Source organism: Pelophylax lessonae, assembly GCF_965119305.1.
Source record: "Pelophylax lessonae genome assembly, chromosome: 8".
Lineage (NCBI taxonomy): Eukaryota > Metazoa > Chordata > Amphibia > Anura > Ranidae > Pelophylax > Pelophylax lessonae.
In genome coordinates this window covers 62,150,881-62,163,701 of record NC_138775.1, presented here as the reverse complement: position 1 = coordinate 62,163,701, position 12,821 = coordinate 62,150,881, and the positions used below count along the sequence as shown (strand labels likewise).

General features: G+C 41.8%; 1 protein-coding gene across 1 annotated transcript in view; it reads right to left on the bottom strand.

The window, feature by feature from the left end:
• DNAH12 (dynein axonemal heavy chain 12) overlaps positions 1–12,821 on the bottom strand; it is a 210,165-nt gene that overhangs the window by 82,005 nt on the left and 115,339 nt on the right. Inside the window, exons 37-43 of the mRNA XM_082264952.1 lie at positions 10,748–10,899; positions 7,449–7,587; positions 6,723–6,889; positions 6,375–6,630; positions 3,984–4,283; positions 1,738–1,916; positions 530–722 (exon numbers count right to left, since the gene is read on the bottom strand). Coding sequence (XP_082121078.1) covers positions 530–722; positions 1,738–1,916; positions 3,984–4,283; positions 6,375–6,630; positions 6,723–6,889; positions 7,449–7,587; positions 10,748–10,899 — 1,386 coding nt within the window. The remainder of the gene's footprint in view (positions 1–529; positions 723–1,737; positions 1,917–3,983; positions 4,284–6,374; positions 6,631–6,722; positions 6,890–7,448; positions 7,588–10,747; positions 10,900–12,821) is intronic.

Sequence of the window (12,821 nt, the reverse complement as noted above, 5' to 3'; positions counted from 1 at the left end):
CTCTCTGGAGAAGAGACGATTGAGGGGGGATATGATATCAATGTACAAATACTGTACTGGCGACCCGAGCATAAGGAACAAACTATTCAGAGAAAGGAGATACAATAAGACACGTGGCCACTCACTAAAACTAGAGGAAAGGCGGTTTAACCTTAAAGTGCGTAAGGGGTTCTGCACTGTAAGAGCGGTAAGGATGTGGAATTCTCTTCCACAAGCAGTCGTATCAGCAGGGAGCATTGATAGTTTCAAAAAACTGTTAGATGGACACCTTAAAGACCACAACATACAGGGGTATACAATGTACGGCTAAAAGCAAACACACACACACATCATAGGTTGAACTGGATGGACTCATGTCTTTTTTCAACCTCACTAACTATGTAACTATGTAACTATGTAACTAAGTTTGTACAGCTTTTGAACCCAATCTACCAATATCACGGAGTTACTATAAACAATACCATTATTGTTATAGCACACTGCAAAATGTCCAGAGCAAAGTGAGGAAGGGTTATGCCAGTGTATGTACCTTTAGATCTTCCCTCCATTCATTCATGCCATAGCTTTTGGAGATCTCTGGCTGGAAAATGCTCATTTTTGCCATAGACGTGGCCAAACGTGTCAGCGATTGTCGACCACTGCCTCCAACTCCCACCAGCAAGGCATTGCCACCTGGCTGCTTCAATATCCGGCAAATACGTGATAAATGTTCCAGTACATATCTGTTATAGAAATATATATGACAATATTTATGTATATACAGTATGTTAATTGATGGCAAGTCATACAAGCTACACCATCCATTATAGTTAGCCTGAAAGAAGATGTCCATTGCTTGATTATGATATTTTCATATATAATGGGCAGGGGTGTCATCAGAGCCATCTTTATCATGGGTTGGACCCTGGGCAAACATTTTCTTGGGCCCCCTGCAATCACAGTACCCCTTATCACATCACAGCGCCCCGTTACATTACAGCCATTTTCACATCACAGTGGCCATTTACACATCATAGTGTGCCTAATTACAATGCCCATTTATACTTATCACACTGCTACTTTAGGCTCTGTTGATATGTAGGCGTTGCAGGTGGAATCTCCTCGATTATGCCCGCGATCCCAAATCTCCACAAATCACGGGACGCCTAAGGTGTCTTCTATGTGCGTCTTCTATAAATATATATATATATATATATACTACAGTACATAGCATATACGTTGGATATGGCTTTTATAAGTCTTCTAATGTGTGTGGCCAGCCTTATCCAGCTAGTTGCCTACGTAGCAGCTGCAGATGCCCAAGGCTTTTTCAATCTCCTTGATACCTAACAACATTAACATGAAGATACCAAAGCCAAAGTTTATGTTTTTTTTCTTATGTTCTCAGGTTCACTCACCTATTTTAGAATTACCAAGGGGCTTCTACTCTTTCTGTTGGATTTTAAAAGCATTTTATATTTTGGGAAATGCAACAGAAGGAGTGAGAAAACCCTGATTGGTGAAGGAAGAGAGACTGCAAAGTATGAACATGAAACCCCTGCAAGGAAATCTCAGCACTAAAGTGCCAAAGAAACTCAGCTCACCAAACTCCACGTATAATAGAGATATCACTATTGGATGGGCTGTTTAAAATATTTTATTTTGATGGCATAAGGTAATGAAAAACAAGTAAAATAATTTAATATCAAAATACACATGGAATGTATGAAAAATAAAAGATTAGATGAAAAGGCAAACCTGAATATAACCAGGTTCATACGGGTCTTGTGAGTCTGGTTGTATTCGTCCAGACATCTCTCCACTACATCATTAAACTGCTGCACACTTGGTATCTCTGAATACAGACGTTCATCTCCTTCCAGGTCAGGGTTCATATAGTCACCGAACAGAAGATTCCTAATATCTTCCTCGGAGGTCTGCAATATTACAATCATAATTTTTTTTATATTTACAATAATATCTCCAATGAAAAACTCTATACAGCAGGAACCAAGAGTACATTTATTATAGTTACCCCAAGCTCTCCATCCCATTCCTGTTATCTGTTGCTATAAAAAAGCCATGTTAAAAGCAAAAAGTACATCTTTCATTATAGCTCATTGACCAAGGGCTTCCAACAGTAGCACAGAGGCCAGCTTTACATCCTCTGCAGTCTTCAGGAAAGCTGAAACTCTAATAGTAGCTAGGCATGAAAGGAAAAACTTAGGTGGCCTGAAATATCATCTGTCTAGGATTTGCCACCCGTATTAGAGTGGCATTTGTCTTCATTAGCTCTTTCTTAATGCTTTGCCTAGGCTGCCAGGAGGCAACTCACAGTCCACAGAAAGGACTGGAAAGTCTACAAGAATGGGATCTAGCCTCCACATTGAAGAGAACTGTGTACTGTAGTAATTAGCCAAGTGCCTTCACCATCTGCTAGTTGCTACTCAGCACTGTTGCTCAGGGCTTTGCATAACACACCAGCCCTAATCAAGAAAGAGTAAGAAACTGATGGACATTTAGCCTTTGCCTGAAACTTTCACTGTGCTAATTCTTATCATCATACTGTTATCGCTGCAATATGGAAGTGAAGGCAACCTAAAACAACTCATGATCTAAGCATAGGCATCTCGGAAGCAAGCCAAAGCAACACAGGAGAATTTTACATTTGGGCTTGCTTTGTTTGCATTTTGACATTGCTCAGTCTGCCTGTTTGGAACTTGGACTCTGGTTTTTCTGCTACTGATCTGACCATCGGCCCACTTGCTCTGACTGCCCATCAGACCTACACCACTGTAGCATTTGTTCTGCACATTCGTTGTTTGTCACCCCTTATGACACAGTGGTTTCACCAAACGCTGTGCCACTTTACTATCTGCACATTTCCTTTGTGAATGATACAGAATCCTTTTTTGAGAAGGATTCTGCTGGGATGCAGACCCAGAAGCTGGCATTATAACTTTACAGCAACCAGGATCTAGAATAGCCTTTCTCAACCAGGCTTTTGCAGATCCCTAGGGTTCCTCCAGCAGTTGCTAGTGGTTCCTTGAGGATTGAGAATTTCTGCCTCCCAGGTAAATTACCATCAACACCAATGATCATTTTACCGATCTGTAAGGGGTCATTATTCACACTGACCCCCAGTATAACAAGTATTCTTCCCACTGACCACAAATATAATAAACATTCTTCTCAATCCCCACCAATATAACGTGGCACTGACCACCAATGTAAGTGTAGCCTTTCCACTAACTATTAATGTAATTGGAACACAACAGTTTTCACAGTCTGCACTTTTCTAGCAATTATTATTATTATGATGATTATTTTCTACATTTATTAATATTGCTGAAAATTATTTTTACATTTAGACCAGTCCTGTATGTCAAACAAGTAGGACACATTTGATTTTCCTTTAATTATTCTTGTATTTGCTGTATATATATATATATACACACTCAACAGTTCCTGGTAATGTCCCATTAACTGAAATAATATATTTTATCAGGGATTCCCCAAGACCTATAATTTATATCAAGGGTGCCTTTATGTTAAAGAGGTTGAGAAAGGCTGATCTAGAACTATAGTATTTACTAAGAACAGAGACAGTATTGCCTACTGAGAATAAATCTAACATTTTTTTTTCTTTAATTTAGAAATTGTCATTGCACATTTACAGAGAATGATGACTACCATAATAGTTTTTACTCAAAGTGAATGGCAAAAACTGCTCTAAAACCTAACACAGCACCTTAGTGATTTACTGAACAACAGACTCCATTGACATGTGTATGTCTGGTGCTCCTTCTGCCAGAATACTGTATATAATTATGGTAATAAGCAGCACAGTCCCTGCTGCCCCTCTGATAGTTACAACCTCAGTGTCAAGGTCCCTCAATAAATAGCTCAAAATCTCAACCTATAGTAATCTGAAAGTACAAAGTCATCCACAAAATAGGGCTGATATACATAAAGCAAAGTAAAAAAAAAAAAAAAAGACTTACAGGCTCATTTCCTTGTTTCAGATGCTCAAAGACAGATTCAAAATTTTCCTTGAAATGCTCTTTAACTACATCTTTAGTCAGTTTGAATAGCCAGGATCGGTCCTGGTCATCCACTAGGCGGTCATAGAACACTCGCAGCACCTCATGGACGAACAGCCGCACCATGACACGCTTGTTCTCTACAGCTTCTTTCTTGATAAGCAGGCATCCCTGAACCACCCGAGAGAAGTCCCGAAGATTAAAAGTGTAATGGGATTTGGCAGGGGTGGGGAGCAAGTTCTCCATTGCCTTTTTGTACACCTAAAGTTAGCAAACAGAAAAAGAAATGTGTTAATTCATCCGTTTTTCTATTGATTTTAGTAAATCGGTAAAAAACCTGTCCAGTTATATAGCAAACTAATATATGACATGTTTGGTATAGTTGAATGTCACATGTGAATTTCGGTTACCAGCTATTTTTGACTAGGGAGAGGCTAAATAGCAACTGGCTACAGTGTCCTCTAATCAATCTGATCAATTTATAGGATTATAGGACATCTACTATGCCTCCATATATGAAGGTACTGAAATGTTTGGTACCGTAAATTATCTGTAAATGAACAGATCTTTATTGTAAATAATATTTGTTTTCAGTCATTTTAGGAGAGAGGCTATGAAGCAGTTAACTAGAATGCATTTCTGTCAATTAAGTCATAGTTACATAGTTACATAGTAGGTGAGGCTGAATAAAGACAATAGTCCATCCAGTTCAACCTGTGTAGGTGTGTGTGGCCGTAATCATCTCACATACCCATGAATATTCTGATCCTTGAGATGTACGTCTAAGAGTCTTTTGAAAGCCACCATACTTCCCGCAAAAACCACCTCTTGTGGTAGAGAATTCTACAATCTTGTAGCTCTAACAGTAAAGAACCCCCCACGTTGCCTGAGGTTAAAACGCTTCTCCTCTAATCGCAATGTATGCCCTCGAATTCTCATGCACTCCCTACAACTGAATAGCTTTTTTTCTATGCTGAGATCACCATTGAGATATTTATAAATTGCTATCATGTCCCCTCTCAGGCGTCTCTTCTCCAGTCAGCAGAAAGATGTCTATATTTTCCCTTTATAATAGTAAACTCAGTTCAGAGAAGATCCTGTATCCTCATCCAGATTTTATATCTGTTTTTGTAACATATCTGAGATGTAAAACTCATTTATCAAGTTGCCTGAAAAAAATCACATTGCTCTCTAGCTACCAGGTTAAATTCCCTATTTTATTTCTCAACTATCAATGTCTAATGACAGCTAAAAGACAGCAATGCACAGTATAAACTTTTATTACAGATATTAAGCAATGAAACCAGTTGTGTTTCATGGGCAATGATCTGGGGAGGATAGGGAACTTCGACCTGAGGATGCAAATACAACCAACTGGCCTTTTTAGGGTAGGGACGTTTCCAGTGGGCTAAAGAAAGAGCAACACTTAAGTTGTGGCCCAGTGCCTTTTCATATATTTATATGCAAAACACGGGGGGTTATAAGAGCTGAATTTTAAATATATAAACACTTTAAAGGTTGAACAAGATGTTTGCTACTCTATGGAAATTGTATGAAATCACTTTCCTATCTTTGTAGCTTTCTGCATTTGGTTTTATAACATTCAAATATCTATGCCCTAAAAGCAGAAAACCAGAAATGAAGCTGCTTAACTTCAAAGAATCCAAGATACATTTATTGGTATCACCTAATTCAAAGAAAATCTACCTGCTCCTCTTACTCATTTCTCTCCAACAGGAGCGAAATGCATAAGAACAGCAAGTGGATTTTCTCTGTATCAGGTGATACCAATAAATGTATCTTGGACTCTTTGAAGTTGAGGAGCTTCATTTTGCTTGTCTGCTTTTTATATTAATGGATCATGGAACTTTTTTGAGCCAGTACCCTTTGGTCAGGTGAGGGATGAGGAGAGCCTTGTAGCAATGTAGTTGGGATTTACTCCAATGATCTGCAAAGGAGGTGAATATTGGAAGACTTTGCTATGTTAAACAGTGATCACAGGTCTAAACGGGTTTGGTAGCATTATAACACCCAGTAGTTGTCATTGGCTGCAGTTCCTGCTGATTGGTGTTGAATCTGGGGTGTATCTCACAGAAGGCCACTAGTCCAACATGTATCTGTACTGGCCCAGAAAGTGAAAGCTCTGCTGCCCAGTCCTCCCTTGTAATGGCCATAAAAATGAATTAAAATGAGCAGTCTACTACAAAGTTGGCATGATCCAAAATTGGTGTGCAACAGACAATTCTACAAAGTAAAGGTCAATCTCTCTCTCTCTGCATCACCACCACTGCTAAATGACCTGTTCCTATTTACAAACTTTGTTTATCTACTGACTGAAAGCCTTTTCCTTACCTCCATTGTGCCATTCACAATTTGGTTCCCAACTGTAAAGTATTCAGGGGAAAACTCGTTATTTCTCAGGTAGAATGCCACAACTGCTGAGAAGATGCGCACCATGGTCTCATCACTAAAGGCATTGATAGTACAAATGTTGAAATGACGCAAGAATCGTGGTGTCACTGCATTTCTCCCACCGCCCGGGGGCCCCATAGCTGCAATCAGCTGCACATCAACCAGAGTGATTTTGGAGGTGTCCTTTAGGTCATACCTGTGAATGTGATTACAATTTACATGAACATTTAGATAAATTACAAACAATCCTAAACACCATTGGAAAAATGTTTCTAATTTTCAAATTACCAGTTTCCATGGTCAAAGAACTGTCTCAGAAGCTCAATAGGTGGTTGTGCACCATATTTTTCTAAGGCTGGCATATTCATGTCATCCACGAATATGACACATTTTTTCCCCATTGGAGGTCCATATACTCCTTTCCGTCTTTTATCTAGTCTGTCCATAACAATATTCTGGAAGAATTTTGATTCATTATTATGCTTGTAAAAGCTTGAAAATCTGCCTTATTGAAAACTTAGAGGTCAATAAACTAAACAGTCAGAGGCTTTAAAGGTAATATAATTTTTCACATATTTTCTTTTTACATTTTACATTATCAGAATTAAAAAATACAAAAAAAAAAAAAAAACATTTTTGTCAGGTAAACATAAAAGATATTTTTCATGGTCTCTTATGTAGCCTGCAAGTGGAACCTTGCAGTTTTTTTCACACATTTTTTTTTTCCTGCTTGCCAAAAATCCTTTTGTTTACAGGCTCTATAGCTTAAGCTGCAATATACACACATAGCTGAGCAAGTCAGATTAGTGATTTATCCCATATGAGACAACCCAGTCTGAAGTTATTGTCAGACAAATTGAAGCAAGAAAACTGTTTATTATAATCACATATATTCATATAACCTGTACTTAAGTTGTTCCTGTTTCAAAAGTCAATATGACAAAGGACACCACGACTGTCAATTCTACAGAGGAATCAATACAGAGAAAAGCATTCCATCTAAACGATACAAACCTGTATTTGATTGGCACTGGTCCGAGCAGAAAAATTTATGAAGAACGGAAAAAATGTATCCTTGTCAAGATTGTTCATTAGCTTGTCCTTCACGTACACCGATTTCCCTGTACCAGTTGGTCCTACAAATAGCAAGGGCCTAACGAAAAAGGAAAATAGTCAAATAAATAGCAAAAATGACTGCTGTTAAAAAATAAATAAGTTTGTATTAATGTGGAACTGAATTGAAGAAGTAAAGAACTGATAGATTATAGAAAAGGTCTAAAAATTTTAATTGTGCTTAACCTGTACCATGAAAAATGTACAGTTTGTCCTAAATGCTTCCTTAAAAATAGCAGTGCACTTACTGTGTATATGCCCTTCTGTGCCTATAGACTTGTAGCTGTATATCTGCAGTATAAGATCATCTAAGGTACTGCTGCCTCTGACTGAGAGTCACAAGATTTGCAGGGAGATCTGGTGAGGTCGCTGCTGTGCTGCTGCTTACTGTTCTCCTTGCTGAAGAAAAACCTATACCTGAGAACTTGCAGTGCAAGGATCTCCCTACTTCATTAACTTGTGGATCTGTGCCTTCTCCACATATCCTGCTGCTTCTTGATCTTTACTTCACCTGTCACCAGATCACTAGTTATCAGTTATCATTATCTCTGATATGAGTAAGCAAAGCCCTGTCTCTACCAAGATGACCAATCCAACAAAGAGATAGTTCAGAACAAGGCATGGTAAAAAAAAGTGGCGGGTAAAACATCAGCTGCATGAAACCTAAAAGCAATACTGGTGACCAGAGCTCGAGTCCTGCAGGAACGCATGGGAACGGCGTCCCCGTACTTTTTTCACAGCAGGAACGCCGTTCTCATTGCCAGCCACGTCCTGCAGGCAGGGCCGCTGTCAAGGGGAAACCACAATCCCCCGCTGTGCAGCTATGTAGAAAAAAAATGTCTCCGGGCCCCCTGCGTTCCACGGGAGTGGGTAAAGTCAGTGGACTATTTTATCAATTTCGGGTAGGCAGATTCCGCAGCGCGCTATTCAACTCCAGCCTGGTCACCTGCCTTCAATGTGAATAGATGGTGACAGGCTGGGAACGCTGATTAATCCGCCTACCCGAAACTGATAAAATAGTCCACTGACTATACCAGCTCCCATGGAACACAGGGGAGCCCGGCCGGCGCTGTGGGCAGTCCAGGGCAGTGGCGTACCAGCGGCGAGGGGGGGCCGGGTGTCAGGCCGGTGTCCTGCACGGCCCCCCGGGGCTGCCTCTCTGTGTGAAGGAAGGTACAGTGCCACTGTGACAGCTCCTTCAGTCTCCGCTGCTCGCGGGGGGGGGGGGGGTGCGGCGGCGGTGGAAAGAAGGTAAGTGCCTGCTGTCATGCTGTGCAGCCTCATGAGTGCTGGATAGGAGGGGTATGGGGCGGCAGCATATAGAGGAATTGATCTTTCCATATAAGATCAATTCCTCTTTATGCAGCTGCCCCATCCCCCTCCTATACAACTTATTTTGCTGGTCCCCCAGTGCTCTCTATCCCCTCCTCCCAGTGCTCTTTAGCCCCCCCCCAGTGCTCTTAACCCCCCCAGTGTCTTAGCCCCCCCCCGTGATCTTTAGACCCCTACCAGTGCTCTTAACCCCCCCATGCTCTTAACCCCACCAGTGCTCTTTAACCCCCCCCGTGCTCTTTAACCCCCCCATGCCCTTTAGCCCCCCCCAGTACTCTTTAGCCCCCCCCAGTGCTTTTCATCTCCCCCCATGCTCTCTGGCTCCTCCAGTCCCCTCCCCCCCAGTGCTCTCCAGTTCGCCCCCTCCCCCCGTGCTCTCCACCCCCCTGGTTTTCCCTGCCCCCCCCAGTGCTTCCCCCCCCCAGTGCTCTCCACCTCCTGAACCTTCCAACCCCCCTGCAATGCTTTCCAAACCCCCCTTAATTCTCTCCAGCCTCCCCCCCCCCTGTGCCCTTCAGCTCCTCCAGTGCTCTCTGCTTTCCCTGGCCCCCCCTTGTGCTCCTCTATCTTCTATCATGTCTGCAGTCTCTGGCCATCTTTTGTATCACGTCATCAGTCTCTGACATATCACATATATGCATGGACAGACCTCACATGTGATGTGCAGCGCACTGCTGTGCAAATCACATGTGATGTGTGTGCGATGCAAATTCAGCCATACATATTGCATGGCTGAATTTGCATCGCATTGGGACACAACTCGCACAGGACCCTTTTTTGGGTCCGCACCAGGATCGGATCGAATGGGTGTTCACACCCATGCGATCTGATTCATGTTGGAACTGACAGTTCGCATTGTGGTATGCAAACTGATCTGGAGGGGTGGTTAACTTTGTATTGACAGCCCCAGCAATTTGTATATGGCAGTGTGAACTGCCTGCGAGTTGAATGAGATGCGGGACCCCGCAGTAGATTTGCAGGATTCCCGCATCTGAGGGGCATTGCTGTAAATTAGGGTACACTAGTGTTGCCCTCTGAAGAGTGAATCACAATGGATCACTTTTCAGAGGGTGTTTGCTAGGTGGCAAGGAAGCATTATGATGCCTCCTCACCATCTAATTTAATCCTTAAAAACCTGCACCACCTACAAAGGTTCCTCCTTATATCAGGACCCACCCCCCTTCCTTAGTGCATTCGCTCTGCAGAAGGGGGTCTCTGGTCCCCAGAGTCCCCCCTACATCAGAGTTCCCGGTATTACCCTTTACATCAGTCTGCAGGATTCCCCCTTACAGTGCAAGGGGGAACTCTGTGGACGCTGATGTGAAGGGGAGCTCTGATGTAAAGGGCAATGCTGCAGACCCTGATGTAAGTGGGAACTCTGATGTAAAGGGGAATGCAGTGGACTCTGATATAAGGTGGTCTCTGGTCACCTTATATCAGAGTTCCCTTTTAGAGCATGATCTGCAGAATTCCTCTTTATGTCAGAGTTCCCTTGCATTGTAAGGGGGAATCCTGCAGACTGTGATGTTCTTTGTTGGCTGGGTTATATTAACCTGACCTCCTTGTAAATGGAGAAATATGTCTTTTGACTTTTGTTTAACTTAAACACATTGCTAATAGCACTATCTACATGTTTATAATTTAAAATATTGATATTTGCACTGTTTACCACAGAATACGGGCATTTTAGGTACTTTTTTTGCAATGTCAAGGGGGGATCCTGGGTGAGTTCCCACACTTCTTTTCCCAGGACTTGACCCCTGTTGGTGACTAGTCCTTTGCTTTCTGCTTGTCTTTTTTTGGGGCACAGCTTTCACAGTACAGGTATTGGGTGTCCAGTGATTAACACAGAAAAACAGGAGACTTACTTAGAGTACTTGATAGACATGTCCATGAGGAACGTATATCGGACAGTATCCATGGTTGGGACAATGATATCTTGAATTTTGGTGTTTTTGTCCCCCACATTTGTGCTTTTGATAAATTCATTCCAGTGAACCCAGCGACCCCTGCCTTTCAACTAGAAAAAAAGGTAAAGATTAAGAAATTATGTAGTTGAAGAACAGAACACCAAACTTTTTTTAGAGTTTTAGAGCATCTATTCAGAATGTATCAGGGTGCTATTCTCTCTATTCTCTATCTCTACTCTCTCTCTCTCTCTCTTTATATATATATATATATTACAAAAGTGAGTACCCCCCCTCACATTTTTTATTATATCTTTTCATGTGACAACACTGAAGAAATGACAGTTTGCTACAAAGTAAAGTATTCAGTGTACAGCTTGTATAACAGTGTAAATTTGCTGTCCCTTCAAAATAAATCAATACACAGCCATTAATGTCTACACCGCTGGCAACAAAAGTGAGTACACCCCTAAGTGAAAATGTCCAAATTGGGACCAAAGGGCCAATATTTTGTGTGGCCATCATTATTTCCCAGCACTGCCTTAACCCTTTTGGGCATGGAGTTTACCAGAGCTTCACAGGTTGTCACTGGAGTCCTCCTCCACACCTCCATGGCGACATCACGAAACTGGTGGATTTTAGAGACCTTGCGCTCCTCCAGCTTACGTTTGAGGATGCCCCACAGATGCTTAATAGGGTTTAGGTCTGGAGACATGCTTTGTCAGTCCATCACATTTACTCTCAGCTTTTTTTAGCAAGGCAGTGGTCGTCTTGGTGGTGTGTTTATGGTCCTTATCATGTTGGAATACTGCCTTGTGGCACAATCTCTGAAGGAAGGGGATCATGCTCTGCGTCAGTATGTCTCAGTACATGTTGGCATTCATGGTTCCCTCAATGAACTGTGGCTCCCCAGTGCGGGCAGCACTCATGCAGCCCCAGACCATGGCACTCCCACCACATGCTTGACTATAGGCAAGACACACTTATCTTTGTACGCCTCCCCTGGTTGCCGCCACACACGCTTGATACCATCTGAACCAAATAAGTTTATCATGGTCTCATCAGACCACAGGACATGGTTCCAGTAATCCATGTCCTTAGTCTGCTTGTCTTCAGCAAACTGTTTGCGGGCTTTCTTGTGCATCAGCTTTAGAAGAGGCTTCCTTCTAGGATGACAGCCATGCAGACCAATTTGATGCAGTGTGCGGCGTATGGTCTGAGCACTGACAGGCTGACCCCTCACCCCTTCTACCTCTGCAGCAATGCTGGCAGCACTAATATGTCTATTTCCCAAAGACAACCTCTGGATATGATTCTGAGCACGTGCACTCAACTTCTTTGATCGACCATGGCTAGGCCTGTTCTGAGTGGAACCTATCCTGTTAAACCGCTGTGTGGTCTTATGGCGTTATTTTGAAAGGACAGCAAATTTACACTGTTATACAAGCTGTAAACTTACTACTTTACATTGTAGCAAAGTGTCATTTCTTCAGTGTTGTCACATGAAAAGATATAATAACATATTTACAAAAATGTGAGGGGTGTACACACTTTTGTGAGATACTGTATGTAGATATATGTAGATGAAGTTACTATTTTACTTATTCCTGTAAAAGTTAAACTTGACCACTTCCAAAGCCACCTATTGATTCTTTAATACAATGGGTTTCCAAGCTCCAGACTTGAGAGGGAACATTAGAGTGACTAATGCATTGCTTGTATGTAGGCCCTTCACAAAATAATCTAGAGTGGGTGACTGGGAACTAAGAGAAGGCAAATTTATTTAATATACCTTCTTCAGCTCTGTGTTTACAAAGGAGCATGGAGATGCTCATATCCACAATGGGGATGGTATTGTCACAGCACCAAATGATACACAATGGCTCAAATCTGATATGATCCAGAAATATTTAGACAGAATAAAGGTGAAAAAAGTACCTGAACCAGATATCATACAGCCATGGATTAAAAAATTGAGCTCTGTCATTTCCAAGCCATTGTTTCTGATTTTAGGGACTTTTAATGACTGGAATAG